This window comes from Bidens hawaiensis, unplaced genomic scaffold (assembly GCF_021521415.1).
Source record: "Bidens hawaiensis isolate Kalapana, Puna unplaced genomic scaffold, B.hawaiensis_p1.1 tig00020534_1, whole genome shotgun sequence".
NCBI lineage: Eukaryota > Viridiplantae > Streptophyta > Magnoliopsida > Asterales > Asteraceae > Bidens > Bidens hawaiensis.
In genome coordinates this window covers 237,070-255,644 of record NW_027493143.1, presented here as the reverse complement: position 1 = coordinate 255,644, position 18,575 = coordinate 237,070, and the positions used below count along the sequence as shown (strand labels likewise).

The following is an 18,575-nucleotide window of genomic DNA, read 5'->3' as shown; positions in this document are numbered from 1 at the left end:
GTTCGTGAGTCGGCGGCTAAGCGGCAAAGGGGTAACACACCAACTAGTGAACTTGGCCGATATAGTGGAGCAAACTATGTAGAAGGTGCAACGGTCGAGGACGTTCGCAACCTTGACATTTTGGCATGGTGGAAAGGAAAGCAAAACGAATTTCCTATTCTTTCCGCCATGTCTCGTGACTTGCTAAGCGTCCAAGCTTCAACGGTTGCTTCGGAATCGGTTTTTTCACTTAGTGGAGGGATATTATCGATGCGAAGAACCAAACTCACTCCCGAGTCCTTAAAGATGTGTATTTGCCTAAAGGATCATTTGGATGCGGTGGATCGTATACAAGACAAGGCAAACTTTGAAGATGAAATACCACTTGAACGTCCAATTCAAGAGATGGAAGAAGAATCTTCGGGTGAAGAAAACGAAGTCGTAGAACTCGACTAATTTTAATTTGTATTTTCTGTAATTGTTCTAATCATTTTTGTATTTGTTCTAATCATTTATGTATTATGTAACACAAATCAATTAATTAATGTAACAAGTTTTTTAAAGTGTTATTTGTTTGTGTTAAATAAAAAACATGTCTTAAACACTTAAACTAACTTTTAAACATATATATATAATTATAGAACATTACACAACAAACATTATTGCAAAACGATGAAGTACAAACATTATTAAACATAAAACTAAAAATAACAAACATTGTTCGTTGTTTTCGTCCCGCCATCTACGACCATCAAGCTTTGTTACCGGCAGCGGGGGCTTGACTTGTAGAGCCGGACGACTCCCCGGCTTCTCCTTTTTTGGCATCCAAATGCTTTTTTCCTTGCAATACTTATTGGTATTCTTTCGAAGGATGGAATTTGATGCCGCCTTCAAAAACTTTCCGCAGTATTTGCATCGCGCCATCTCCTGTTTGTCGGTCATGACACACAGGTCATAGTGAACCCAAACCTCGGGGCATCTCGGGGTGTCGATAACCATAACAACTTCGTCGTTGGTTGCCATTGGTAATGGTAAGTGGTTTAACAAGTGGTTTAACAAGAAATTGAAGTGTTAAACAAGTTAGGGGAGTTGGTTAACAAGTTCTAAACCTAGTATGTCTATATATAGTAAGTGGGGGTGGGTATAAACATTCAAAACCGGTTCCAACGGTCTAAAAACGGTAAAATAGCCGTTGGAACCGGTTTCTAACGGTCAAAAATGATTTAAACTAGGAAAACCGGTTGGAACCGGTTTTCGGGTATAAACCGGACCCGGTTCCTACCCTACCCGGTTCCACTGGTTCCTGATATTTGCCTACCGGGTCGGGTCCGGTTCCTGACAGAAACCGGTTCCATTTTGTACCCGGTTCTTAAAAAACCGGTTCCTACCCGGTTCCGGGTTTTAAAAAAAAATGATTTGTGCACGTCGGTGAAAGCGAGGATGGTTATGTTGGAAAAACTGGTCTTGATTTTATTTTCTGATTGTGAAGGACTGATCACATGTGTGAATTCATGTAGTAAGCATCCAACTCTATTATGCACTCTTAAAACTATGTAACCGGGCATACTATGTACTGGGTATGATGTTTAACCCATTTATCTAAAAATTACAATGGGTTGGCACGTCAATCTAAGGTGTGAATGAGCTAATCGAGGGCGGATCGTAATTCGCAAGTAGGCTAAATCGGTAAAGGGAAAGAGTTATTGGGTTGAGTTGTTTAGTTAAATAGGTTAAACTTATCAATTTTAACGTCTCTTTTATTAAATATGTCTTAACTTGTTTTAAAGTTGATAAAAACTGTTTTATATCGTAGTTCTTGTAGATAAGTTCAAGTATTGATTGAATTAATGAGTTTGTAAATTTAATAAAACACAATGACGATGAGGTTAAAGAAGATAGATTAAACGGTTGAAACTGAATAATGTAGAGATTTGGTGTTGTGAATAATGTGACAATAAATTCTAATGCAAATGATGGAAGGAATAATGTTGCACACAAAGCTATGATCATTTTGGCGTGTTCTACAGATAAAACGCGCCAAAACCTAATGCTATTTAATATTTTGTTGCGTACTATTTAGACGTGTTATTCACCAAAAGTAAAGCATAATCCCTAAAACAATATTAAATGCATGAGTCAATTTGTAATAACTTAAATTGAGAGTTTGATTTTGATTAGTGAAATCAACAATGTGCTGCATTAGTTGGTTTTGGGTTCAAAAAAAAAAAACCAAAATCATATTCTATCTATTGGTGAATGGAAAGTTGGAAACTACGGGCTTATATTTTCCGGTTTTACATGTGTTCGGTTCAGTTATAGGGTGATTTTGATTTAACGTCTGGACTCGAAAAAACGAGCCCAAAACTACAAACATATGCCTAAACTTTTGTTAAGTGATAGCCACTTATTAACTAATTATTACACATTAACACTGAACACTGGAATATAATCCACAGGTCGGTTAGGGTGACTCAAGAATGGAACCAGATTCTGTTCGATGCAATTCAGTTAAGAGACAGAACGAGGTATAACAAATCAAAACCATAATTCTCGGTTAAAAAAAAGTCACCTTATTATATCAGATCGGTTATTTCAGTACAGTTTTATCAGTTAATCTGTTTTCTATTTTGTTAATTAGTTTTCTCTCACCCCTAAACGAAATCAAAATAATCCCTTCTATAACACATTCAAGACTTCCAATATAGAAATCTATTCATTCAAACTCTCTTACTCATTGTATACTTCAGTTTACTTAAATGATATCAATATCGCAGCTCATTTGTTAACACAAACAGCCTAAACTAGTAACCAAATACCGAACGACGGTGACACGTTCATTCAATTTAACCACACACCTCTATCTTAATCATCTATTGATATCCCTAAAAGCGGGTCAGTGCTGCCATTATTTGGGCTCTCATCTTTAGAACCCAAGCTTGATTCTGATGTAAAAACTGTAGGTTCATCAACTGCTGCAGAAGCATTTATAGGTTCATTAACAGTTGTTGAAGAAATATTTGATGGGGTTGACTTTGGAACCAGGCCTTGGGCTTCCATGGCTTCACGGGCCGCCTTTTCCTTTGCCTTTTTAGCCCTTTCTAATACTTCATCCTGCATATAAAGCCCAAAGTACAAATTCAGACCATATATTTACGAGACTTGTAACTTTTTTAAAACTGCGACACCTTTTATCCAAACGAAATAATATTTTTTAAAACAATTAGCAAGTCAAATGTGATCACGTAAATTTATATCATTTCTTGAATAATATGATTCAAAGTAATTTATGCACTAAAAACACACTTTGGATGACCCGCTATGAACACACAGGCCGAAATAACTAACTGTATATCTTTAGAACCTAAGAAATTAAAATCTTTAGTACCTGAAACTCTTGTACTTGTTTTTGTTGTTCAGCTTGCAACCGACCGACAGTACTCAAGAACTCACCCACAGTTGATTCAATACGCTCGTTAAGCGCTTCTGCAAAAGCTTTCCCCAAGAAAAATGCATCCAAAATTTGCTTACTTTCATTATCACCTATAAATTACAAACATTCTTCATGATTACGGCGATCATACTATGATTCGAATCATTGGACCCACCAATACCCTACTAACCAGTGGAACCAGGGAAAGCGAAGCTTACACCGAGCATGTATAAACAAGTCAAATCCTTTCATAACGCATATCTAGGGGTGCAAACGACTCAATCTGCTCGTAATGTACTCAAGATTGGCTCGTTAAAAGATCGAATTGACTCATGCTTAAACAAGTTCGAGCCAAAAAATAAACCCGTTTAACAAACGAGCCCGAGTTTCACTTATCGAGCTCAAGCCTATTATTAATATAACTTTTATTTAAAATATTAAATAGAAACTTTTATACTAATTATTATTATGTACAAAATTATCAAAAAAAAACAACTAAATAATATATCTTATGCTATATACAAAATACAAAAAACAATTACAAATGTATACAAATTAACTAATAAATAATAAACAAGCCGAGCCCGAGCCTAGCTAAGAAACCTAATCACGTACACTAAAGTTGCCCCAAAATTCCAACTAATTACAACCAATATTTCAACCGACAAGTACACTAAAACTTACCCTAAAATTCAAATTCATAAACTAATCAAAACAATTAAAACCCAAAATCGAACTTAAGATTACCTGGAGGCGTGCTGCTACAATTGCACCTAAAACCATGAACCAATTTCTTGTGCAAAAGCGTACGTGATGCTGTTCTTAGATGATAATTTGTGGGTTTGAGGGAGGTGAGTGAAGAAGATAATGGATTTAAGGTACTTTTAAGGGTTTGGGAATTGATTGGAAAGCGAGAATAAGAAATAGGTGTACTCATTTTTTGTTGATGAGAAAGATCTGGTTTTGGAACAGTACTATATATGTGAAGCAGTGTGATGACGTAATGTAGTGGTGGGCCCGGTGTGGGTGTTTTTTGTGTGCCACATTTTGGGCCGATTTGTTTTTTTGGACTGAATCTCAAAAGGATTGACAGGGTTGGGCTCACTACGTGACACGTCGGTCGGTCGATTGGAAGTTTGGAACCCTAAAAGGTTGTTTTCATATTTAGTTACATACTATGGAAAGGGAGTGGTGGGCCCACCTTACCCGGGCTATGGGCCATGCCTGAATGAACGAACAAAGTGAAGAATAAGTAGCCCGGGGACGGAAGGGCCCTTGATTCATAATCAGGGCAGAAGGAGTAACAACCAGGGTTTGAGAGTGAGAACATTAACAATCGAATCAAATATTAACAATCGAATCAAATTGTGAATACACTTAACTCATATGTTAAAGATACATGCAGTATTAATCATAAAAAAGAGCATCACTTAACTCATACGCTAATATTTGCATATTATACCATATAATTAGCTGCGTCTATGCCAACATATACATGTCTTATGCAAAGGGCAACATACAATGTCCTACATGATTTTTATCAATAAATTGTTAACATCTACGCAACCGTATAGCATAAAAAACATGAAAATTGATTAGTAATGGAAGTGATGTATGTAAGGGCAGTTGAGTGGACTCAGGACATGAGATTGAAATGATCAATCATACAGTAAATATTCTCAATATTCGGATTGAGAATATTGGGATGGATAGGATTGCCATACCGATTGGGACAAGGATTGTCAAGAACGAGATGAAGGGATGAGAATGGACAAGCAAGCCGTCCCCCATACCCATCGATGCCGGTTTCATTCCAAACTATTTGTCCTAGTCCGTTTACACCAAGGCAATGCATTGTGGTTTAACTAGCAAGGACTAGTTAAAGCGTCACATCATTACTACCATGTAGGCAGTAAGATTTTTACTATCTTTGTTGTGAAGGTGAACGAAATAAAGAAGCAAAAAAAGAAATTAGAAAAATGTGAATTTGTTGATATGTGAATGTGGCCCATCGTTAAGATGTTTTAACATCGCAATAACTTGAAGCGGGTAATGTTTAACAAGACGTTAACATGACTACATACATGCACCCAAAACACCCGTCACGATCACGTTAGACGGCAAGGCACAGCCTAATATAAACTCTTTAAATTCGAATTCAAATCAACGAGGTAACACGTGATTATAAAGTAAAGTTTTGGATCTAATGTGAAGCCATGGCACTTTCGTAATTTCAGCACCCACCAGGCCTTAATTCAAACCGATAGAAAACTTGCACCTGCAAAAACCCCACCGCACCCATCTCTTTTCATTTTCAACTTCCTCTCTTAACACGCATACATACATACATACATACATACTCGGAGAGATGGTGGGCCAACAATCGCTGATCTACAGTTTCGTGGCCAGAGGCACCGTCATCCTCTCGGAGTACACCGAGTTCACCGGCAACTTCACCTCCATCGCTGCTCAGTGCCTCCAGAAGCTTCCTGCCTCCAACAACAAGTTCACCTACAACTGCGATGGACACACCTTTAACTACCTCGTTGAAGGAGGCTTCAGTAAGTCCGATCTCGTTCTGGTTTCAACTTTTGATTAATCGGATCGTGTTTTGGTGAATTGATTATGTATATAATGTTGAAATGCTAGTCGATTTGATTGATTTAAATTTTAAACTGATACTGTGTGACTAGTTTATGCGTTATTTGTCGCTTCTGTTTGTTTGCATCGTGGATTTAGGTTTTATTTGATGACCTCGATGCGTTTGAATCTCTATGTATTCATTTGATGCAGAGATGAGCTTTTTTTTTTTTTTACCGCTAATTGGTACTCGTTTATCAAGCTTTAGGTTTTTGTATTTTCAACGCCACCGGTATGGTTTAACTCTTTTTGGTATGGTACCGATCTCATTTTTAGTGGTATTGATGTGGTGCGAGGGACCTTAGCGGTTCGGTTGATTTATGCTAGATGTTTGTTAAAGGCCTAATAGTTGTATAGCAAACTCATAAGATAGGTTTTCATTTATATATTTTATGCAAAGTTAAATTGTGGATATGTGTTCGTTATGAACCGAAAAAATCGGTACGATATTCGGTATATTGTTTCACTCATTTACGGTACCGGTATGGTACTAATCTTATCATTAGTTTTGTGTTGATGTGGTGTGAATGACCTCAGTGATTTAGTTATCTTATATTTGATATTAGTTGATCACCTAATAGTTTTTTAGCAAACTCAGAAGATAGATTTTCATCTTAATGATTTATGTGATTGCAGCGCAGATTTAGTTTTTTGTTGATGAACTTGATGCCTTTGGTTCTCTATGTGTTTGTTTGGTGTTGATGTGGTGCAACTGACCTCAGCAATTTAGTTATCTTTTGTTTGATATTAGTTGATCTCCTAATGGTTGTTTAGCAAACTCAGAAGATTGATCTATTTTATTTGAAGCTGAATTGTGGATATATGCCAGTTATGGTGTAATGTGTGAACTTGAAGCAGTTTTAAAATGCCAGGCTAGTCCTTGAGGTAGAGGACTGCTGATAGGGGTGCAAACGAGCTTGAGCTCAGCTCGTTTTGACTTATGAGAGCTCAAGCTCAAGGTCAAACTCGGGTAATTTCGAGCTCGGCTCGGGTTTGGCTCATTTTTATTTTATTAATTAAGTTATATACAATTTCAATTGCTATTTTTATATAATTAATAGCCTCGTTTAGGCTTGCGAGCCAGCTTGGGCTTGAACTTGTTTATTAAATAAAGCTTATTTTAAGGTTCTGGCTCATTTAAAATTGACTTGATTCGAGCTTTAACAAGCTGATCTTGAGTAGCTCATGATCTGGCTGTGCTCATTTGCACCTCTACTATAGTGATTCATCATTTCTGTATATTCTCTAATTTCTAATATCTATGCATAGTTTATGTTAAAGTTTGGATCTGAAACAGTTATAAATCCAACTTCCTGACTATCTATGGTACTTATCTTAGTGCATCATATCACTAACACATTATGGTAGCTTGTAATCATTAAAATTTTAGGGTTTTTAATTTATGTTTTCAGCTTTTACACCATTTAGTGAATTAACTCTTGCAAAATCTTTTCCATTTTCGGTCTTTTTGCCGTAGCCTGGTTTATAGAGTATGGTTGTGGCATGTGTTTACTTGGTAGCTACTGTTTGAAGCATACTGTTACACCTATTACATTTATGCTACAGATGTTATTGTTTAAAATGTTAGTTTATACTTCATATATATAAGCTTACTTGGTAGAGTTTTTGGAACATTGATGTGTAACATGACTAACTCTATCTTTAACTTGTTAATTGAAGCATACTGTGTTGTGGCGGTTGAATCTGTTGGTAGACAAGTTCCAATAGCTTTTCTTGAGCGAGTCAAGGAAGACTTCACTAAGAAATATGGTGGTGGGAAAGCTGCAACGGCTACAGCCAATAGTCTGAGCAAAGAATTCGGGTAATATTATTGTTCATTGTGGTTTCTGTTTTAAAAACATTTATAGGCTTTATAAATCTTGACTAACGTTTACTTGCACACATAATACCAGTCCCAAGCTAAAGGAGCAGATGCAGTACTGTGTTGATCATCCAGAAGAGATCAGCAAGCTTGCGAAGGTCAAAGCCCAAGTTTCAGAAGTCAAGGGTGTGATGATGGAAAATATCGAAAAGGTAATTTTTTTGTGGTTCTGGAATATGTAGGGTTACTACTATTGTTATCATTATTATTGCTATTATTTTTTATTTTTATTTTTTTTTTGTAATTTTGGGATTGGTAGGTTCTTGACCGTGGAGAGAAGATAGAGCTTCTGGTTGATAAAACCGAGAATCTTCGTTCTCAGGTCGGTGCATCTGTTTACAGTTTCTATTTTTGCATCTCGCTTTAATACTGATTATTACACTAGTAAATTTTGGTGTATATTTGTGGGTTAACGGGCTGCACATTTTGTTCGTTCAGGACTTAATTGAACAAACAAATACACTTATATAGTAATTCAAAAGATTCTGGGCCAAACCGCTATATACGGTCTTGGAAAAGGACAAGCCAAACCAGCCCGATTGGGTGGATTGGCCAGTCTGGCGGTTTAAACCAAAGTTTTAATATTCTTTTCAAATCATTACTTTGTATTAATGTTTTTACGATGATAAAGATGATTGATAATTATAATACATGTATACATAATTACTTATTCGAAAATTGAAAAAACAATTAAATGAATAAAAATTGCTAAATGGCTGGTTCCAAGTTCTAAACCATGGTCAAGCATGCCAAAACCGAGCCCCAGAAATTTCAAACTGCCTGACTTCCTTCGGTTTGGGCGATTAAGTCGGTTTCAACAGTTTATAAACACACCTAATAAGAAGCAATACCAATACATTAAGACATATCAGCTGTATATTCTATACATATAATATAAGTGAAAATCTTGACCCGTTTACTTATGTATTTGGTTGATTTGGATTATGTTTTTATCTCAAACGGGTTAAAAAACTATGTTTCAGGCACAAGATTTTAGGACACAAGGTACACAAATGAGGAGGAAAATGTGGTTGCAAAACATGAAGATAAAACTGATAGTTCTTGGAATTATCATCGCTTTGATTCTCATTATCGTCTTATCTGCTTGTGGTGGCTTTAACTGCGGCAAGTAAACTCCGGGATTTAGGTTGGTATAAAAATCTCTCATTCTTGTTGTCTCGTGTTTGTTTGTTTGCTAATGATTTTCTTTTGCGGTTTCTTTTTTGGGGTGACATGGGTCTATGTTTCGTGACAAAGAAGATTTATATTGCGCTTATAGTGGTTGTATAGTTTGTACCTTGAGTATCACTCGACATTGACATATTATTTGGAAACAATTTGATTGCGGGTTTGTGGGCTTTATTTACTCTCAACACTGTTGCTTGCAGTGCTCTTTGAGGTTATTTGATTTTGTTGTATGGGAATATTGATTCATGATGAGACCAAATGGAATCAGAATTGCCCTCAACCAACCATATTCAGTCAGGTGTTCACATGCGGTTGAAACCCACCAAAGCTAGTTGGTTGGTTACTTGGTTTGGCTAGTTTGAGTTCATATGTTTCAGTTTACTGGTTGCTTTGGCGGTTTAACATTTGTCTGACAGTTTTGGGACTTGGAACTCGTCGTGTGACCTTTATTACTAATACACATATTTAATTTCATATTTGGAATATGTAGTTATGTGTATTTATTATGTAGATGAATCATCTTTATGATCTTAATACAAGGTAACTATTTTGAAAATAAGAAAAGAAAGAAATTGATTCAAACTGGTAAACCGCAAAAATTGAAGATTCAAACCAGTAAACCAGGCAGCCAGCTGGTCTGGCTGTGCCACCCGATTGTTTAGTTTATTGTTGTCTGAAAGTGTAATTAAGCGGCTCAACTGACATTGTTTGTTAAAACTGAACTGTGAGCGACCTAAGGCTTTTCTTAATCGTGAATAAGAATAACAATGCTACATGGTTTCTAGGTATCTGCTGATTGAGATGTGTTATGTGGAGCTACTAAACACTAAACACAAAAAGAGCATGTGTTGCTTCTTTCGCCCAAAATTCCTGCTATTCAACAAAATACCAATACCCTCCAAAACAGAAGACGCATTTCTTTTACTTTTAATTTCAAAAATAAATATGTTCAGTTTACCTATTAAAATCAGGAAACAAAAAACAGGGTCTACCACATGGCCAAGCAAGCTAACTTAACGAAAGAAAAGAAAGGAAAATTATATTTTCCATTCCATTCATTTTCCCTCCGTACATCTCATCTCTTTTCCTTTCCAATTCTTTCCATACTAGAAAGAAAGTTTTTATCCTTTAGAAGCTCACTTTTTTCTTTCTTTCCTTTCTTCTCTTAAATAAAACTTGGGAGCATAAGTTTTAAAATTTCCATTCCTTTCTTTCCAAAGAAAAACTTGAAAACACACCCACTTTTGTCTTTCTATTCATTTCTTTTCCTTTCTCTTCTTAAATGAAGCTCGAGATTAATCACATGGATAATCCTTGGGAAAATCCCCAAAATAGTCCATCTACAAAATGAGATTCCAACTTTGTCCTCTAAACTTAATATTTTCAAAAATGGCACTCTCTAACTCATCTTTGACCATGTATTAGGAAATCTAACGCGTCTTTGACGAAATGTTAGCAAAACACGTCGTCAAAGACGCGTTGGATTTCCTAACATATGGTTAAAGACGCTAACACGTCGTCAAAGACGCGTTAGATTTCCTAACACATGGTTAAAGATGGGTTAGGCCTCCAAACACGTAGTCAAAGATATGTTAGCATCAAACGCGTAGTCGAAGATATGTTAGCTTTTTTGTTTGTTTTTTTAATATTATATTTTTATAACTAGTTTAACTTATATTTGTTTTTTCTTTTATAACTTTTAATATATAAAAGTTTTATATTATTTTGAATATACTGACGAGACATGTTTACTTTTACCTACTGACCGACATAAACTAACTCAAACTCGAGCCGTGCCAAATCAATATCAAAATATTCAATAAAATTTGACCCCGCTTGGTTTTAAATAAAATTTATGTCGGTCCGTAGATAAAAGTAAGCATGTCTCATCGGTATATTCGAAATAATGTAAAACTTTTATATATTAAAAGTTATAAAAGAAAAACAAATATAAGTTAAACTAGTTATAAAAATATAATATTAAAAAAACAAACAAAAAAGCTAATATATCTTCAACTATGCGTTTGATGCTAACATATCTTTGACTACGTGTTTGGAGGCCTAACTCATCTTTAACCATGTGTTAGGAAATCTAACGCGTCTTTGACGACGTGTTAGCGTATTTAACCATGTGTTAGGAAATCCAATGCGTCTTTGATGACGTGTTATGCTAACATGCCTTCAAAGACGCGTTAGATATCCTAATACATGGTCAAAGATGAGTTAGAGAAGGCCATTTTTGGAAATATTAAGTTTAGGGGACAAAGTTAGAATCTCATTTTGTAAATGGGGGTTTTTCCCATAATCCTTGTGTTTAGTCAGATTAGATCACGGTTTTGGTCCCAAGTTTTTAGAATTTACCCCTTAGTCCCAACCATTATAATGTATAATATGCCCATTCCGGCATATTTGTAATGTTCCTTCATCTTTTTAATATTAGTCAACATAACTAATATTTTAGAGTTTAATTAAAACTAGCATCTCGACCTCTTGCTTTGCAAGTAGGGGGGTTGTGAAATTATAGGCGAAGCTCAGATCTTGATGATCAATGGTCAATCGAATCTTTTCAATTTTGATCATCATGGGATAGATATACCAGTAGGGAGAAATCATGGCAGAACTTCATAACCTAAAAAGTAAAATTTTGGGATTATAGAAGATCTTGTGTAAACACACACATGAACTTTGACTTTCAAAAGTCAACCTGAAACAATTTAATGTGAATTTTTGCACCAAAATATCCTGAAACATGTCTGAGATTAACCAAAAGCACTTTCAAATCACTCGAAATTATGTTCGAAAGACCGAAAATGTATAGGTATCAAATCGTTTTAATCCGTAGCATCATAATTTAATATTTTTTTAAATCCCAAATCTGACTCGTAGAATATTGGCCTGTTTGCAAATACAACTTTGACTATAAATTGATCCTTTGACTTCACCAAACAACAATTTGAACTCAACATATACGAATTGAGTTTAATCCATATTAACATAGGCGGAGGGAAGGAATGTGGGGTCTAAATTTTTCTCAACCAATCAATTTCACTCTCACACTTTTATATATAAAAATAATTCAATAATTGTGTGTTGGTTAAACTATTATACGTTTATAATAAAAAGCTTAGTGAGAGTTTGTATGCCTGTATTTAGTGACGTGTGACAACATTGTTATTGGTGGAGCCACATACTATCCACTGGGTTCGGCCGAATCTGTATTTTTTCGGTTTTATATATAACTTATATTATCGACTTAACGAGCAAATCCATTCTTTTTCAGCGAGCGAACCCACTATCAATTTAAAAAGATATTCGAACTTATTGATTATGAAAATTTTAGTTTAAAGTTTTTTTAGTAATGAATATGTTTTTTATAAAATATAAAAAGCTTTAAAGAAACCATAAAAATTATTAACAAACATTATAAATGGGCAATAATAACTCATATGTAGATTAAAAAAAAAACAAAATTATTCATAGAATGGATCAATAAGTCCAACCCATTTAACATTCTTAAACATAATACCTAAATAAAAAACAAAAATAATGACTATCGCCTCAGTAACCGATAAAAATGTTTCTAGCGACAAGATGACCATCGCCTCATTGGTGCCTTATTGTTTCGAGGTAATGATGAGTCTGAAAAATCATATTACAAAGGCAATTATTCAGGTCAGCAATTGGTAAAGTTATCTAAAAAATTGCCCCCCCCCAAATAATAATCAAATTACGTCTCCACCAATATAAAAAGAGGTCATTAATTGTTTTGCTCAACAAGCACAAAAACAAATTTTTGAAGAACTTGGTGATGGCGTATTTTCTATATTAGTTGACGAGTTTAGGGATGCTTCTAAAAAAGAACAACTGGCTTTGGTGTTGAGATATGTGTACAAATTGGGACTTGTTATAGAACGGTGTATTAGTTTAGTTCATGTCTGGGATACGCTAGCTTTATCTTTTAAACATGCTATTGATGAATTATTTGCTCGATATAATTTGAGTTTGACTAATGACTGACCTGACTCTATAATTTCAGTTTAACTATAATTTATGATAGTGATGTTTTTGTGGGTAGGTGTCACTGATGATTTTGTGGTTTGTGGGTATATGATGATAAAAATGAGATGGGATTGACCGGTTTTAAGGGTATATGCATGCTTGATTAAAGGATTAAATCTCGTATATCTAGTAAGCTAAGAGCATTCTCATCCAACTCCTTATTTTATGTGAGGGGTGTTTTTATAATTTAGAGAGTGATTTTTGGTGTTGTGAGTGAAGAGTTTTTATATTTTAGAAAAAGAAGTGATTTTTCTGTATATTTGAAAAGTTACTGTTCACCATTTATAATTTTTTAATATTTTTTGAAAGTGGTTGTGAGTGAGAGAAAGAGAAAAGTTAATGATAAAGGTATAAAAAAGTATTATTTAATTGAAATAGATAGAGAAAATATAGTGAGTTTTAGTGTAATTTTTGGTTTAGGGATAGAGGGTTGGATGAGAATGCTCTAAGAGCATTCCCAACCCATCCCCTAAAATTATGTGAGAAGGGTTTGTAAATTATAAGGTGAGGTTGTGAGTGTAAATTATAGGGTTGAGAGAGAAAATGTAGTGATTTTCTGTAAATTTGGGGAAAATGTAGTGATTTTTTGTAAATTATAGGATGGAGAGAGAAAACTGTAATGATAAATGTATAAAAAAGTATTATTTAATTAAATAGAAGAGAGAAATATAGTATTTTTTAGTGTAATTATTGAGATAGGAATGAAGAACCGGCTAGGAATGCTTCTAAGATGCTAAATCATCACAATAAAAAATAATAATAATAATAATAATAATAAAGTCAATTGAATTAAAAGCCATTGAATGAGAAGCCCTTCTCGATTTCTCCGGCACCCATCAGAAATCACCACAACCACTATTCTCAATATCCCCAATTCATTTAAAACCCAATTCCAATTCCAATTCCAATTCCAATTCCAATTAACAATAAATAATCCAACAATGGAAGACCCAAACACCCTCAATTCCTTCAATTACCTGAGCTCCGACTTAACCGGATTAATCCTATCCCACCTCCCACTCCGGTCACTCATCCGCTGCTCCGCCGTCTGCAAACTCTGGCACCAAATCACCACCACCCAAACCATCACCACCCCATGGTTCTTCCTATACGGTCGTAACAACATCTTCCTCAAAAAAAACCAAGCTTTCGCCTTCGACCCACGTTCCAACGACTGGATCAAACTCCCGCCATATCTCTTTCCCGCGTCGGTTTCTCAGGAGTCGTCGTTTATTGGGTCCGGCGGGTTCTTGTTTAACACCGCCGCGAATAATTTCAGCTTTTCGCCGATTTTGAAACCCTTGTGGCGCGAAACGACGCCGTTGAGGTTTTCACGGTTGAATCCGCTTGTGGGTGTGATTAATAATGATAATAATTCGAGGGTGGGCTTGGGTTTGCCGGAGATTATTGTGGTTGGGGGTGTGAGATTTATTGGTGGGTTGGTGGATATTGAGGATAATTTGGCGGTGGAGATTTATAACCCGGATTTGGATATTTGGGATCTCTGCCCGCCGCTGCCGGTCGATTTCCGCTCAGGTAGTAATATTAGAGAATATGATAATCCAACTCTAATAATATATTCTCCCAGATTGTGTTTCCTTGTACGGGTCATGGATCGGTTTTGGTTTGGTTTTGGGCTTAAACTGGACCCAGTTTTTGAGTTTTTGAAAATTGTTCGGTTTCGTTCTTTTTGGTTTTGCTTAGGCTTTAACACCGTCGCAAATACTTTTAGCCTTTCCCTAATTAAATACCCCTGTGGAGACAACACCGCTGCGATTCTCATCATTGAATCCGCTTGTTGGTTTTGGGCTATAACCGAACCAAAAACCGAAATGTCGTTTTTGAAAACCATTGGTTTCAGTCTTTGTGGTTTTTGGTTTGGCTCGTTTTTTTTTTTCGGTTTTACCATTTGGGTTTGAAAAGATGGCCCTAAAAATGTTTGCCAAAATAACGAACGTGGGCCTAAATTTTTTTCGGTTGTTGATAATCAATTGATTATTATACATTTCGGTTAAACTGCATATTATTATAAACTATTAAAAATAAGTAAAAAATAGAAATAAAAATGTGTAGCTTCAGTTCGTTTTCTTAGGTTTTAGTCACACGCAAGACCAAAACCGAACCGAAAGTTCAGTTTCTTCAAAAACATAAAATCAAACCTTCGATTTTTGTTTTGGTTTGGTTATCTCGGTTCCATGCATGCTCCCATTTCCTTGTATTTATCTTACATAACATCTTACGGAGTTTTCATTATTCTACAGGTAACTCATCGCAATCATTATCATCCGCTTTACACGAATCCAAATTCTACGTTTTCGGAATCTATTCATGTTTCATATCGTCGTTCGATTTGAACAATCGAGTTTGGAGTGAGGTTCAAACGCTCCGGCCACCGGGGATTATCATTGCGTTCTTAAAATCCTGCCGGAACCAGCTAATGCTGGCCGGAGTATGCAATGGTGTTTGTGGACCGTCATTTAACATATGGAGAATCGATGAAACAACGTTGGAGTTTAGCGAAGTTGCGATTATGCCTAGTGAATTGTTAAATTGGTTGTTTGATAGTGATGAAGATGATAGGTTTGCGAGCTTGAAATGCGTTGGATTTGGGGATTTTGTGTTTGTGTTTAATGAAGAGCATCGCCGGAATTACCCTGCTTGTAGCTGTGAAGTTAAGTTGGATTCCGAAAAGTGTAGGTGGCGGAGGGTGCCGGAGTTGCCGGAGCCGGTGAATAGGTTTCATAAAGTTATTGGTTTTTGTTCAACTGTTTCTTTTAATGGAAGGTAGATGGTGATGGTGCATAAATTGTAATGTTGTGTTTTATAAGTACTTTGTAAATCAATCGATTTTTATAATTTGTAATTTTTAGCGGAAAAATCGGTTTTCATGTTATATTGTATTGTGGGGTATACAGACACTGTTAAGTTTGTAATATGTTTTAAAACTAAAATACTATGGCAGTACTGTACTCAAATTCAAGATAATAAAGTTAACTATTTGAAATTTCAGATATGCGACTTTGAACATCCATATCTTGAACACATGCAACACTGGCTCATACGACTTCTAAGCTTCTGTTTTCTTTTGAAACTTGAATGTATATATTGTTGGGTTTGTGGAGGCTTGGGCTCGGTTTGGGCCCGTTTTACTTGAAAACGGATTAAATGGGTTTTATAAAGATAGAAGACATGGGAGGCTTTGGGCCGACCCTATATCTCTTTATTAGGGCCTGTTTATGTTATCTTGTTTCCTAAGCTAGAAACCCTAATTAGTCGTTGTATATACTTATCTTGTACTTGTAATACACACACAATCAAGCTATAGAAAAGTAAAGAACACGCGAGATCTACATGGTTCGGTCTAAACTGACCTACATCCATGGGCTGCAACCAGGGTATTTTAGACCGAACCATGTAAATCTCGCGTGTTCTTTACTGTTCTATAGCTTGATTGTGTGTGATTGTAAACCAATCCTAACATATGTAACTGACGTTATAATGATATAAAAGTTTCAATTTCTGCTAATTAGTCTGTATCGACTGGTCACGTTTAGCCTCGTTTTGGGTGGGATGCGATGCAATGTCTAATAAACTAGAGTTGTTACTTATTAATCTACCTAGCTTTCTTTTGTGTTTTTATACCATATTTAAGATTTTAATGTTGAATTCTGAAAGTTGATTTTGATGATCAAACAAAATGTTTTCTTTATGATTGGAAGTAAGATCTTGTACAATGATCAACAAAACACCTAAAACAAGTGTTTTAAAAAAAACTGAAAGATACACATTTGTCTTGTAAACCATGTTCTGAACATAAGATTTTGTAATCAGTTTTCATCCTTAAAATCAGTTAATCTTCAAATGTTTCAGTTGTTCCCCTTACTGCAGTCAGAGCTCCAAGACCACAACTGTTACAAAACACAAACACAATTAAACTCAGCTCATGAGTGGACAGTGATTGACTTTTTAAACTGAATTCAATCATTGAATAATAATAATAATAATAATAATAATAATAATAATAATAATAATAATAATAATAATAATAATAATAATAATAATTGTATAATTAGGAAACTTACAATCTGAATCGGTTGTGATCCAGCTTCCTGATCTCAGAGTTACAATACTCGAATTGCCATCCGGATTCGGATGAATTTCAAAGTTAACATGTTGGTCTTTGTTCTTATGCGTAGAAGAAACCGATATTGCAGAAGAAAACGTCGAACAACTTTCTACTTCCCATCTGAAACTAATCTTAGGAGAATCATTACTCATTTGATCATCATCTCGTATGGATTTCAGTGTCGCTTTGTTTCTAAATTGTGACACCTGATATATAAATATGTAGCACAGTTAAAACAATAGTTACATGTATTTCTATTGGTCTGTCGGTCTCTACTTAAAAAAAATGATTATGTACTGAAGGCGTTTTCTAAATATAGAAGTAAAAATTGGACCAAGTAAACACGAACCTTTCGAGCAATGTACTTCCCACCTTTTTCAGATTTTGCCGCGGCAGCCCATCGCAACAACTCTTTCATTCTAGAAATGGTTTTCGTTATGTCTCCTTTTTTATTTATCATATCAAGGCTCGAGTTTTTTGAGGATGAAGATGATGTTGTTGGTTCGTTAATGGGCAAAACTTTGTTTCCGACACGAACCGTTACATCATCTTTCTTTGGAGTACTAGCACCGAACTTAAGCCCTCGAGTGATGTCTTCTTTCTTCATCTTCATCGAGCTAATTACGCAAGCCGGAATACGTTCAACTACACCTTGAACATGGCTATGAGAGTTGATTTAGGTGGTGGTGGTGGTTCAAGTGCCACGTTGAATAACCAATGTGTAGTATCTGTTCATGTGTGTTTGTGCTTTAATAAAGAAGTAAGAACATGGTGTCCTCAATGATTTTGATTAGAATATGATTAGAGATAAGTTCAAATTATGCTAAATTTGTTATTTTGTTTTTATTATATTATCTTTTATTAAAGATTGTTAGTAATTGGTGTTTTCATTTTATAAGGGTATGGTATATATGGTGTAAAGATATGTGAGAATATAATCATACCATCTTATTTACTTAACTTGATCCTGAAATAATATCATGTTTGAAGACAATTAAAATCTAGAGATAAAGACATGATTATAGTCATTAGTGGAATAATCTGGTGGTTAAGGTGAGCGTCTCACAATAAAAAAGTTGAGAGTTCAAATTCTGCAGAATACAAGTTATGATGTATTTATCCCAAGCAATTGTCGTTCAAATAAAAAAAGATGTGATTGATTTATAACTGAGCTAGAATATCTTGTAAAAATGTCACATAAGTTATAAATACATGTTTTGAAACATCATTTGAGACTTTTGAATACTATCTGATTTCTATAAGTTAACTAC

The 18,575-nt window shown here is 35.2% G+C and overlaps 2 protein-coding genes and 1 pseudogene across 3 annotated transcripts; 2 read left to right on the top strand and 1 right to left on the bottom strand.

The window, feature by feature from the left end:
* Positions 1 to 2,835: 2,835 nt before the first annotated feature.
* On the bottom strand, positions 2,836 to 4,346 carry LOC143561095 (uncharacterized). The gene is made up of 3 exons (XM_077049239.1): positions 4,157 to 4,346; positions 3,365 to 3,519; positions 2,836 to 3,090 (listed from the first exon to the last, which is right to left on the bottom strand). The coding sequence occupies exons 1-3, from the start codon at positions 4,344 to 4,346 to the stop codon at positions 2,842 to 2,844; spliced, it is 594 nt and encodes a 197-aa protein (XP_076905354.1). The 3' UTR covers positions 2,836 to 2,841.
* A 1,399-nt stretch (positions 4,347 to 5,745) lies between these two features.
* Positions 5,746 to 9,402, top strand: LOC143561080 (vesicle-associated membrane protein 722-like). Its single transcript, XM_077049225.1, has 5 exons — positions 5,746 to 5,970; positions 7,730 to 7,871; positions 7,963 to 8,083; positions 8,191 to 8,253; positions 8,915 to 9,402. Exons 1-5 carry the CDS (start codon positions 5,778 to 5,780, stop codon positions 9,062 to 9,064), a joined length of 669 nt encoding a protein of 222 aa, XP_076905340.1. The 5' UTR covers positions 5,746 to 5,777; the 3' UTR covers positions 9,065 to 9,402.
* A 4,717-nt stretch (positions 9,403 to 14,119) lies between these two features.
* Positions 14,120 to 15,983, top strand: LOC143561079 (F-box/kelch-repeat protein At3g24760-like; annotated as a pseudogene). The gene is made up of 2 exons (XR_013140231.1): positions 14,120 to 14,714; positions 15,440 to 15,983. The product of XR_013140231.1 is annotated as an F-box/kelch-repeat protein At3g24760-like (transcript).
* The last annotated feature ends 2,592 nt before the right edge of the window (positions 15,984 to 18,575 follow it).